General features: G+C 36.2%; 2 protein-coding genes across 3 annotated transcripts; both read right to left on the bottom strand.

The window, feature by feature from the left end:
* Window positions 1–4,220: 4,220 nt before the first annotated feature.
* Window positions 4,221–4,859, bottom strand: LOC139900136 (uncharacterized). The gene has a single exon (XM_071882936.1). The coding sequence runs from the start codon at window positions 4,857–4,859 to the stop codon at window positions 4,221–4,223; it is 639 nt and encodes a 212-aa protein (XP_071739037.1).
* A 150-nt stretch (window positions 4,860–5,009) lies between these two features.
* On the bottom strand, window positions 5,010–8,282 carry LOC139896401 (ubiquitin carboxyl-terminal hydrolase 8-like). 2 transcript variants are annotated; one of them, XM_071879035.1, is made up of 3 exons: window positions 7,746–8,282; window positions 5,863–6,556; window positions 5,010–5,752 (listed from the first exon to the last, which is right to left on the bottom strand). In XM_071879035.1, the coding sequence occupies exons 2-3, from the start codon at window positions 6,034–6,036 to the stop codon at window positions 5,018–5,020; spliced, it is 909 nt and encodes a 302-aa protein (XP_071735136.1). In that variant the 5' UTR covers window positions 6,037–6,556; window positions 7,746–8,282; the 3' UTR covers window positions 5,010–5,017. The 2 variants fall into 2 exon arrangements, with proteins under 2 accessions (XP_071735136.1, XP_071735135.1); XM_071879034.1 differs by having other exon boundaries at window positions 5,863–6,041.
* Window positions 8,283–13,481: the final 5,199 nt, after the last annotated feature.

Here is a 13,481-nt window from a genome sequence, read left to right as displayed (position 1 = left end):
AATTCATGTCTCGGTCATTATCTCGTATACAAGCATCACACACCATGTTACACGCATCATGTGTGGTGCGTGATGCGTGGTCACAGAGCATTTTTACAATTTCCAATTTTTGAAGTTATATTGTTAAACACTTTCAAAAATTGGGTCATTTTAACCAATTTTCCATATTCTGGACTCCATTCGTAATTTAGGCTCATTTACATTGCAGAATGTGAATATGCTAATAATAAACACAAGCCTCCCCTAATAATTTGTTGTTCGTATTATATCACAACCCATGTCAACATAAGCCTGACACAAGACATGTTGATTAAGAATGTATTTTAACTATTTGTCGAAGGGCAAATATATCTTTGATTGCAATGTCGGATTTAAGTATCTTAAGATTTAACTTTCTAGTTCATAAATCATGGATGGCCAAAACGGTATGAAGATATTGATATGGTGGTTAAATTTTAAGCCCGTCATTAACAACGTTCGTTGGCCAATGACCAAGAAACGGTTAGTAAGTTACCGCCAAGAGTGACTGACCTAGAAACCTTAGAGAAACCTGGAATTTTAAGTTAATCTGATAGAGTAAAAGCTATGTCGATTGTTGTATGTTTTGTGGAGGTCTAAGGTTCATACTCATAATCAAACTCTAATTCTAGAACCATCCAAACAACCATATCCCATCCATAACAAACTCTCAAGATATTTGAGTATAATTATAAAAAGTATCTTCGCCAGAATAAAAATTGTTAACCGACTCAACAGGTGATGTGCGCCTGCCACGCAACCGCATGAGAAATACACGCTCATGTAATATTGGTGAACTGGCGTGCAATAAATAAGAACAACTTGCGCGCCAAATACCTTTGACTGCGTTTAAGCGTAATTATCTGCTCGAATTCCGCATGTGCAGATATGCGCATATTACATGTTAAAATTAGAGGCGAGAATAGTAATCAAGTTAGTGAGCATACTTTGAATAAGTTACGATAAAAAAAATTGTACAAATTCAAGCAATATGAAATGAAGACGATTGCTTGAAATTTAACTTATGTTAGAATCTCCTGTTAAAAATTTTCATTCACAACAATTGGTTAAAGGTAATGCTAACATTGATTTATATAGGCTTTCAGTTCAATATTAAAAAAAATTGTTTAAAATAAGACCTATGTTACTAATGTGATTTTGGCTATATGTGGAGAGAACTGTGGTGCCAAATTTCGGTTACAATTTTGAAGAATTGGACACTAATTTAAAAGCAGAAAGAAGTTTACTTTCTTTGATAGTTAGTATAATTTTTTGAACCAATTTTCATGTGTGATTCTTTAACCAATTTTCATGTGTGATATGTTTATTAAAACTATTGGAACTTTTATACAAATATATACAGGAGGTAAATTGTCAAAGAGATTGTTTTGGTTGTCAATCAACATTGTTGTAAATGTGATTTCTAGTACCAGTGGCAAAGCTTCTTCCAATACATGGTATACAACAGTAGTTGCGGAAAAACCATTTGGCTATGACTCGGAATTTTCTGCTGAGGTAATAAAAACCTTTAAACATTACTCGGATAAGGATCAAATCTTTAGTTATGAGTTTTTGAGCCGTTTGCTTAAAGTTATAAGCTTTTTCCCGTTCAGATTAGCCGAAAGGGTGAGAATCCAACCCCATACTATAATGTACGTTGTTTCTTACCCTTCTCTGGCCACTACAAGATTCAAACCTTACCTCTTGCAAGGATATCAGGCCCCAGCCACTGAAATATCTTGCGACGTATGTGTCAATTTGGGTTGTGTTTGTCACTTATGGGTCAAATAAGTGGAATGAAGTTCACTACAATTGAATAGTTAGAATGCTTGAAAATCAGCTGAAGTGTGATTATAATACGTATTACAAAATTATATGATGACCTAAGATTTTGGAAGAACCAGCTGCCCAAAACCATCTATATGAATTACCTAGACTTAACGAACCTTGACAATGAACTCTTGAAGTACACCTATTAGTTGACCTTGAATGTATCTTATAGTCTCAGTGGACTGCATTACAGACATGTTGCGTGTCTTATTTAACCAAGAAGCTGAAATACTGCATAATAATTCCAGTAAATAACCAACACATCATTCAGGACCTGTGTCTGTTGTCTTTAAGCTATTCACCAAGAAAAGTTGTCATGTTTCAACATAAATTGTTGGGGTGCAAACCTATCCCACATAGGAGGGAGACAAAAACAAATGTATGTATATAAGTCAAAGGGGAAGTCCCTCTAATACCAATTTGTTTTAGAAAAGGATGGACTCTTAGGCTTATATTGCACACATATTGTGTTTGGACTATGCGATCTTACAAATGGCATCAGAGCTAGGCGTGGTGCCAACGATAATGGAGCCATGGTGCCTTATATCGAAAGTCTTCCTTCCCAAGGCGTGGAAGATAAATCACATACTGTTGGCGTTCTCTTTCAAGTGACAGCTGATGCATAACCACATACGTCAACAGTTTGCAACAAAATTCATACATAATTTGTTGATAATAATAATAATGAAAAAAATAGAAAATAAATCAATACTAACAATGTGTGGTGCATTACATTTATATTAGAACCTGCTACTGTTGGCGTTGTTGGCGTTCTCTTTCAAGTGACAGCTGATGCATAACCACATACGTCAACAGTTTGCAACAAAATTCATACATAATTTGTTGATAATAATAATAATGAAAAAAATAGAAAATAAATCAATACTAACAATGTGTGGTGCATTACATTTATATTAGAACCTGCTACTACTGTTGGCGTTCTCTTTCAAGTGACAGCTGATGCATAACCACATACGTCAACAGTTTGCAACAAATACTTGTTTCTTTAGCAGCAGATGTGTGGTGCATTACATTTACATTTTGTGCATGCACATAATAAGGTGTTCGATGAAATGTCTGAAGGAAAACGATCAGGCAGGAGCAAGAGGCACCTTGCGTCCTTGCGTCCCCCGGAAGCAAGGTCGCAAAAGGCACCTTGCGTCCCCGGGAAGCAAGGTCGCAATAGGCACCCCCAGGTGCAAGGACGCAAGGCGCAAGGCACCTTGCGCCTTGCGCGGGCAATTTGGCAAAAAAAAAAAAAATTTGGGCTCCAACGCAAAAAGGTGAACAAAAATGAGCATTTTAGTGATAGTCCCTATTAAGAATTAAAAATACCGTTTTAAATTAAAACCTATGTTAATAGTGTTATTTTGGTTATATGTGGAGAGAGAACTGAGGTGCCAAATTCTGGCGACGATTTTGAGGAATTGGACACTAATTTAAAGCAGAAAAAAATTTACTTTCGTGGTTAATTACAATAATTTTCTAATCTAATTTCTTGTGGGATTTGTTTACTGTAACTATTGGAACTTTCATACGAATATCTACATGAGGCAAATTGTCAAATAGATTGTTTTAGTTGTCGATTAACATTTTAGGTAAAATATGAGTTATTTGGGTAAAATTTGAAGGTTTGTGGACAAAATTTGAAGGTTTTAGGGCAAAATTTAGAGATTTTTGGGAAAAACTTTAAGGTTTGGGGACAAAATATATATGTTTTGAGAGGAGAGAGGGGGGGGGGGGGGTGGATAACCCCGGGAAAAAGTCGAAAAATCCAAAATTTTTCCACTAAAATTTCAAAATCAACTGGAGGCGGGCGCCCCCTGCCCCCACTTAAGTCCGCCCCAGGTTGTGATTCGTAGTGCCAGTGGCAAAGCTTCTTACATTACAGGGTATACAAGGGTAGTTTTGAAATTACCATTTGGATTTTGGACATGACTCGGAATTTTCAACAATGGTAACAAAAACCTTTAAACATTACTCAGGAGATGATCATATCTTTAGTTATGTGATTTTGACCCGTTTGCTTAAGAATAGAATAATTTGGTTTGTGTGTGTCACTTATGGGTCATACGAGTGGAAAGAAGTTGGCTATAGTTGAATAGTTAGAATGATTGAAAGTGTCTAAAGTGTGATAATAGTGTGTGTATTAAAAAATATGATGACCCAAAAATTTTCGAAGAGCCAGCTGCCCAAAATTCAGGACCTGGGTCTGTTTTCTTTAAGCTATTCACCAAGAAAAAGTTGTCATCTTTCAACATAGATATCAGCATTCAGCATTCGTACATAATTTGTTGATAATAATAATGGAAAAAATAGAAAATAAATCAATACTGAGTATGTGTGGTGCATTATATTTATATTTGAACCTGCTACTGTTGTCGTTCTCTTTCAAGTGACATCTGATGCATAACCACATATGTCAACATTTTACTGCAAAGACTTGTGTCTTTAGCAGATGCCTTGCTGGCTTCCTCCATTCGATGCAAAGTCGTCTCTAAGCTTTTAATCCTATCCGTAACTGACCTAATTTCCTTCTTCGCCTCAAATTGTGAAAATTTATTATTCTTCTTCATTTCTTCAAATGCAGAGCGTAACATGTTTTTCTCATCCTTAATAGCTTCATGGCATGCCTCTGCGTGTTGTAGCTTAACTTTAACATCATTAACCTCTTTCTCAACCGAAATCACCTTCTTGCATTCATCCTCGAGTTCCGAACACTTGTCTTGATATTTTTCAACCAAGCACTCTGCTTCAGTTAAATAACCTTTAAGTTTCTGTATCTCATCTTTAGATTCTGCTCCTTGGTGAACTTCCCAGTTATGATAGACCTCTAACATCTGCATTTCAAATAATAATTCTCTACAAGTTTCCATTAAAACCAAAGATGTGTTGCTTGCTTCATACAACTCCTCTAACACATGTTCACCTTCCTCTTTGTGTTCAACTCGAGTTAACTCACTCACCCTTTTTTCCAAATATATTTCTCTTCTCATACATTTCTCAAGCATCTTTTTTTTTCGAAAGGCAATAATTATATTAAATTAATTAAATTAGCAAGATGCTAGGGATTACATAACACGACCTCCGACATTCTACAACGTAATGACTTCAACACGAATCAACTAAAACAATACAAGATTAGTTGACAACTACAACATCCACGATTCTAAAACTCACTCTCGAAGCAATCTAAACGAAAAAGCCTGCATCGCAACATTTGACAAAAACCCACCACGAATACATAAATCGACATAAATCGGCAATCACCACGAATCAAAATATGTTTTTGATGTTTCACACTCTGCAAATACCACCACTCGTTTAGTTCCAAATCGGTATCATTGCCATCAATCGATTGCTCCAAAGATTTTTTACTTTCAGTTGTTTCCCTCAACAACCTTTCAAGACATTGATACAATGATACCACATTATCTGGTAGCTCATCGTTTGGAGGTGAATGGCTAAGAATTTCAGTATCATATTGTTTCAACATTTCATCAGGCCACGCAGCAAACACACAAATTTCACCAGATGATGGGACCACTAATAATTCATTATCCATCACCGTGTCTGATACTTCTAAAGTAAAGCGGTCGATAGTCATAAAGAATTCAAATCTTTCATTTACACAAGATGATGCTTCTCCAACATGAAATGGATTGACTAACTCGAGAAATTTCGGACGCATCTCGACACCGTTGCAATGATCTGGATGAATCCTGGCTACCATAGGAATCCCAAACCTTTCGAGATATTCACCACTATTATGTATAAACACGACCATGGGCCATGAATCCTCATTCTTAAGTAGCCTATAAGCAACGAGCACTCTAGAATCCAAGACTACATCTAATGACTCATCTAATCTATCCAAGAAATGAGTTATGCTGTTGAGGAATGTCTGCACACACGAAAAAAATAATTATACTATACTTATAAACTTGTCATATCTTTGAAAAAAAACCCCAAAATTAATTAAGCTCGGAGAATAAGGCTTCTTATGGTACATACCATAGCCACCAATAGAGTTTCATCGTCTCTCAAAGAACAGGCGGTGCTCAAAGCCCGAATAAGATCGTTGTTTACTCCTTTTATTGGAACAGTCACGGTGACTTGAGTAGGCAAGGCTGACCCGTCAGAGCTCAAAACCGTCACCGTCATGCTTCTCAATGTCTTACTTCTCATCGTTGCTGAAGGCAAGGGCAAATCAAGACACCAAAACGGATCAAATCAAAGATTAGAGGAATTAGAGAATCGCTTGAATTGCTCAAAACCCCTGATCGCTTGAAGTAAATAAATTTGAAGATTGATTACTCTGATCGCTTGAAAATGTAAAACACGTAAATATCTTAAAATTGCTTAAAACCCCTGATCGCTTTAATTAAATACGGAATACAATTGTGAGTTTTGAGACGATGCATTAATGGTGTAATGCCCTGGCCCATATTATGTTGCAAACTGTAACCATATTTGAGCCAAAGCCCAACTTAAACTTATAGGAGGATAATAGGAGAGTAGGAGACGTAAATAACTAAATATACTAGTACTAGTATCAATAAGAAATAGAAGTCTTCCCCTCATAATTTATCTCTCGACTAGGGGTTGAGCATAGGCCAGTTAGGTGCTGTGGGGCTAGACTGCTTCTTATAACCGGTGCTTTTTAAAAATGCCTCAGAGCTGGCGAAAAACAGCGAAAATGAGGCCCCTATACAAAGGCAATATTGACGCTAGTTATTGCCACGAGTCACGATGCTATTGTTTCAAGCCTTCAAGGCATTACAGCCTAACGTCTTTTTTATACATCAATTTATTCTTCTTCAAAAACAAATTTATTTTATATATTTTCATGTACAACAAAAAACACACAATCACTCAGTAAAACGAATCCCACGAAACTGTACATACATTCCGAGAGAACGTGAAGTGGTGGCGCAAAGATTATGGATCATTATTTTTCAAAGACGCTAAAGTATCTGCCAAACATGTTTAAAATGAAGACAACTGCTAGGAATTTAGTATTAGCATAACTCATGTTAGAATCTCGTTGTTAGAATATAAGTTCACTACATTTGGTTAAAAGTAATGCTAACATTGATTTATATATCCTGTCAGTTCAATATTAAAAATACCATTTTAATAATAAAACCTGTTACTAATTTGATTTTGGTGATATGTGGAGAGAACTGTGGTGCCAAATTCGGTGACCATTTTGAGGAATTGAACACTAATTTAAAGCAGAAAGAAGGTTACTATCTTGGTTAATTACAATAATCATCTATTCTAATTTCTGGTGTGATTTTTGTTTATTATAACTATTGGAACTTTCATACAAATATATACCAGAGGCAAATTGTGAAATAGATTTATTAGTTGTCAAAAAACATTTTTTCGGATATAATTCATGTTAGAATAACAAAATCAATTGAGGTCAAGTGTCAAATTACCTTTTTTGGGTAATTTGACTTTGGGATCAGAAGTGTTGACTTCATCATTTCCCTTTATGGAAGGTCACAAGATAACATAAGTGAGTTCAACGGCTACAACAACCAAGTAAAAACAGTTTATTTCCATATATGTAAAAGGAGGTTCCAAAGTACAATTGGACCCATTCCCTTTAGACGGTTATGTAATGTGTTTATAAAACACACTTGTAAATGGATCTGTAAAGAATTAATTCAAGTTTATTATATACAAACTGATCAATACATTCAGAAATCTGTTAATTCTTTCAAAATTATCATGGTATCAGAGCGGGATTGTTGATCATAGCAACGATTTATGGCTCAATCATCTACCAAAATAAAGCCACCATGTCTCAAATCGACGGTAGCTCAGTAAATCAAGCTGCCATGTCGATTTTAGACGGTAGCTCAACATATAATGGAAGAAGTTACCTGGATATTCTCTGTCAACCATTAACCAAAACTGAAACTAAAACTGAAACCGTCATCACAAACCACCATCTGAGTTGTGTTTATTGTGGAATTCCAGGACACACGATAATCAATTGCTTTAAACTTCTTGGATATCCCAAATGGTTGCACAAACCGGAACCTGGTAGAGGTGTGATGGCAGAGGAAACCGGCAGCAGTCGAATAGTCACCGGCGGCAACCACCGGTCACCTGCAACGGCAACCACAGGTCACCTGCAACGGCAACTACACGAGGTAACACTACCATCAATTTACCTCATAAATCGAACACGTGGGTGAAGGTAAAACCTTCAAACCCTGTTATTGCATCAAAATAATCGATTAAAGTGATTAGGGTAAACCCTAACCACTGTAAACCGATGGGAGTAACAAATCACAATCGATTTAGTTGCTTACAGGAACTGATTAGAGAAGAAGAAGAATTAAAACCCAATTTAACCCCAGAAGAATTAAGAAAGAAAGATAACCCGACTGTGATGAACCCTAATTTGGGTTTCATCGATACAAGTGGAAATAAGGTGTTCTCGGATAAAATTACGGTTGGGAATGGAGATAAAAGGAAGTGGGTTAAGAAAAAAGAACAAGTGGATAGTTTTAAAACAGCCCAATGTTTGTCTAACAACAATCAGGCCCAAAATAAAATAAATAAGAATGGGTTTAATAGACAAAATGGGCTTACCAGAAAAGTTTGTTGTGATTTAACCCAGAGCCAAAGTATGATTAACAACCTTAAACAGGCCTAAACCTCTTTTTTCTTGGAAAATAAACATAACGATTGTTTTATCGGAAAAGCTAATACCGTTTCAAATAACAATAAAAATAACGAATGGATTTTTGACTGCGGTGCTACCCACACTATGAGTTTTGAAAAATCCGACTTTTATGACGAATCACAACCTCGGGTTAGTAAAATTCAAACGGCCAATGGAGGTGTTGTACAAGTAGAAGGGGGTGGGAAAATTGAAATTACTCTGACTATGAACTTATCTAATTGTTTATATATTCCAACCATGTCCCATAAACTTTTATCCGTGAGTCACGTTACAAAAGAATTAAACTGTTCTGTTTTATTACATCCCACTTTCTGTATCCTTCAAGATATCAGAACTGGGGTGATTATTGGGCGTGGTACCGAACGGGGCGGGTTGTACTATGTAAATGAAGTAACCCAACAAGGTACCGTGATGCTTGCTCACGAAACACCTACGAGGGAAGCTTGGTTATGGCATAGAAGGTTGGGTCACCCATCGGTCGGATACTTACATGCCTTATTTCCAAGTCTTTTTCCATCAAATGTTAAATTAAATTGTGAAACTTGTATTTTGCTAAAAGCCACCGAAGTACTTTTAAACCGAGTATTACAAGGAAAGATTTACCGTTTTCTTTAATTCATTCGGATGTATGGGGTCCTGCACCGGTTATTGGGGGGAAGAACTTTCGATATTTTGTCCTATTTATTGATGACCATTCACGCATGACCTGCATTTACTTTTTAACTCAGAAATCAGAAGTGTTTGAAAAATTTTCCCATTTTTATAAAATGATAAAACCCAGTTTAATAAAATATACAAATTTTGAGATCCGATAATGGGAGTGAGTTTGTCAATACTTCAATGAAACATTTTTGCGAAGAAAACGGGATTATTCACCAAACATTTTACGCTCATACTCCCGAACAAAATGGTGTAGCCGAACGAAAAAATCGACTACTTTTAGAAATGACAAGAGCTTTATTAATTGAATCTAAAGTTCCGAAGAGTTTTTGGCCCGAAGCCCTTGCTTCCGCTACCTATCTTATCAACCGTTTACCTACCAAAGTTTTGAGCACAAAAACCCCTAAAGATACTCTTTCCCAATTCTATACTATTCCGACTTCATTTAGTATTGAACCTCGAATATTTGGGTGCTCGGTCTTTGTCCATATTCCAAAACATGAGCATACCAAATGTGACGTCTCGTACTAAATCAACATGTACGGACCATCAACAACAGGATCATTACAAGGTCAAACACTATATGCGTTTTTAAAACAAGTTTGCATTCATGATAAAAGGTGACGTCATAACCAACGTCAAACGTTTTACAACCAAAAGTATGCTTCTATGAATAGAAGCAAAGATAATAATACGTGACCCTTAGGTCGTTACAAATCATTGTTCAAAAGTAATAAAGTTTGAATGCAAGATAAAATGTTTCATGCGGTGACATCTCTATAAAAGCGCAGCGGAGTCTACTAGGCATGACTAGTACAACAGCGGAAGCAAGCAACCTTAAGCACCTGAGAAAAACATGCTTAAAAACATCAACACAAAGGTTGGTGAGCTATAGTTTAAGTATAACAGTAATGTAAGGTAGGCCACGAGATTTCAGTGCTACAAAGAGCGTTTCAAAACAGTATGATGAAGTATATGTTTAACCGTGGGCACTTGGTAACTAACTTAACGTTTATAACCCCCTAAAAGTACACTTGGCGAGTGCGTATGTTTACGAAGTATTAAACACCCGTTAAATGCTAGCGCGACTAGCCCGAGTGGGGATGTCAAACCCTATGGATCCATATCTAAGATTCGCGTTCACCGGTTCAAAAACCAATGACTAAACGTTACCGAGCTAAAGGGAATGTTTATGCCGTTGTATAACCCAAACATATATAAAGTTTAAGTACTCATGCCTAGTATGTAAAATGTAAAATGCGCAAGTAATTCTCAGTCCCAAATAGTTAAAGTAAAAAAGGATGCTATAACTCACAGTGGTAAAGTAGTAGTAAAGTTGACACGGGAAAGGTAAGCAAGTATGTTTGTCCGAAAAGGTCCTCAACCTAAGTAAAACGTTACTAAGTCAGTAAATCGTCCCAATAGGTTTATAAGTATATAAATTAGGTCTTAAGTATCATCATCATTCATCATTAAACAAAAAGTGTAAAGTAAGTCTCATTCAAAGAACAAGGTTTAAAACAAAGGATGACTTCGATCAGTCGCCACGGCCTCTAAACAAACTGAATTGAGGTGAGACCAGTGGCCATGGCTCCGTATATGAGTCCCATAGAGGCTGACCAATTTCCAGAACCAAGCTCGTCTTCGTTTGACCGTGGTGACGGTTTAAGTGCGAGTAGGTCAGAATTTTCAGCACAACGTTAAAAGGACATAGTGACATTCGGAGGGCCATAGATCCTAAACCGTAACTCGGATTAAGATGAGTCTTAAACGAAAAATTATCTAATCGAACAGAGATAACTTAAAATCAACTTTACAGTAGCCCAGGTGGTCAGGTCAGACCCATAAAACAGAAGGTAAAGTGTTCCGGTGGGTTCTTGGTGCTTGATGCTCATCACGGTTCTCATCCTTGATGCTTGTAGCTTCAAGTGTACAACTCGTTGATGGGTTTACATTATATTTACCAAGTTTTGACCATCATAACACTAGTGCAAGTCTAAGATATGTAGCACAACACAATTAAGGGTTGCATGTAGTTTGTTGAACCAAAGTTACATCAAGATCTTAGATCCGACACATACAAGTGTTCTACTAATAATATTAAGCTACAAACTTGAAAGTAAACTAAATAATCAAGATCTTAAGTTGTAGAACTTAGATCTTTGTTAGATCTTAAAGATCCTAGACTAGAAAGTCTAGATATGAAGTTCTTAAGTTAGATCCCTAGTTATAAGACTTGGATTCTTTACTTTAATGAAACCATAAGTTATGAAACTTAAATTTTCATCTTGTAAAATGTATGTAAGTTCATAAGCTCTTGTTTACAACAAATTTAGAAGACCCTAAGCTATAGAAACTTAGATCTATCAAAAGTATATAAAGTTGTAACTAGAAAGTTAAACTTCCATGTCTTGAACTTACAAAGTTTCAAGAATAATAAGATCAAGATTAACTAGTAAATACTTGACCAAGAACTATAAATCACGAATTTAAACTTGTACAAGAGAAGGAAAATAAACTAGAGCTACAAGTATAATATTCATGTTTGTTTCATACTTAGGAAGATTCAAATCAAAGTTTGAATCTTAGGATTTAAGTCTACAAACATGAAAACAAAGAAGATCATCAAGTTTATGAACTCTAGATCTTGAAAATAATTAAGTGTAGAATCATAAACTAATAAGTTTAGATCATTGTTCTTGGTTCTTCATCAAACAAGAGATGGAAGTAACCAAGATCCATGAAGATGCAAGCTAAAGAACTTGATCTTTACAACAACAACAACAAACAAGTAACCAAAACAAGTGAATGATGATGATGGTTATGCTTATGTTTCGGTTTTAGAAGTAAAAGAAAGGAGAAGTATTGTTGCTACTTACTAAGCTTGAGAGAAAATGCTAGAGAGAAAAGTAAATGCAAGTAAGTGTGTGTGAAAATGAAGTGAAATACAAGTGAACAAGTAATAAGGAAATGAAAAATGAAACTCCCTTGTAGCTCATGAGAGCCGACGGTATTGGTTGCAAAAATGGGGAGGTCAAATGCCACTTTCTAATGTGGGATAATGATGTTAGCTAGAATGAGGTATACGTTAAAGTGTATGGAGAAATGGTCATGCATGCTTGTAGTACTTTGTCTCTTCATTAAGTTAATTAATCCAAGCTTATGTTTAATGTAATACTAGCATAATCCATGGGCTTACAAGTCCATTAAAAATGTAGGGTGGGCTTACTAGTCCAAATCTATTAATTAAGGCCCAAGTCCAAGTAAGTATGCATTTTAAATAGATAAAGCCCAAGTAATCAACTACTAACCTTAGTTAATTAAAAATGATTAATAATAAATAATCATGAATGTAAATAATATTTAAAAATATTATTCGTGAAAAGTACGCGTGTCATAAAGACTTGTCGGGCAATGGAAAGTTAAATACGGTAACAAGTAAATGTATAAAAATATATTTATTAAAACACAAGTATTAATAATAAATATTAATAATTAAAAGTTGGAAAATCCAGGGTCGTTACATCACCCACCTGTTAAAGAAAATTTCGTCCCGAAATTTTAAGCTGAGGTAGATGGAGTAGTTGGGAAAAGGTGAGGATACTTCTGCATCATTTGATCCTCTCGCTCCCAGGTAAACTCAGGTCTTCGCTTGGCATTCCATCGTACTCGGACGATCGGAATCTTGTTGCGTTTCAAAGTTTTGACCTCACGGTCTATAATTTCGACAGGTTCTTCCACAAAGTGGAGTTTATCATCAATCGTAAGTTCTTCCAGTGGTATGACAAGTTCGGGTGCAGCAAGACACTTCTTCAAATTTGATACGTGGAAGGTAGGATGAACTGAGCTCAATTGAGTTGGAAGATCCTGACGGTAAGCAACGGGTCCAACATGTTCCAAGATTTCAAAAGGACCAATGTATCGTGGGTTTAACTTTCCACGTTTTCCAAAACGAATTACACCCTTCCAAGGTGCGACTTTCAACATAACACGGTCACCCATGTTGAATTCGAAGTCTTTGCGTTTAAGGTCTGCATAACTCTTTTGACGATCACGGGCCGTCTTAAGTCTAGCTTGAATCTGAGCAATCTTCTCGGTTGTTTCATGGACTACCTCGGGTCCGGTGATTTTATTTTCGCCTACTTCGGCCCAACAAATAGGAGATCGGCACTTACGGCCATACAACGCTTCGAAAGGTGCGGCGTTAATACTCGAGTGATAACTGTTGTTGTAGGAGAATTCAGCTAGCGGCAAATGCCTTTCC

Source organism: Rutidosis leptorrhynchoides, chromosome 3, assembly GCF_046630445.1.
Source record: "Rutidosis leptorrhynchoides isolate AG116_Rl617_1_P2 chromosome 3, CSIRO_AGI_Rlap_v1, whole genome shotgun sequence".
Classification (NCBI taxonomy): domain Eukaryota; kingdom Viridiplantae; phylum Streptophyta; class Magnoliopsida; order Asterales; family Asteraceae; genus Rutidosis; species Rutidosis leptorrhynchoides.
Note: the sequence above shows the minus strand (reverse complement) of the source record. Positions and strands in the feature narration are given on the sequence as shown.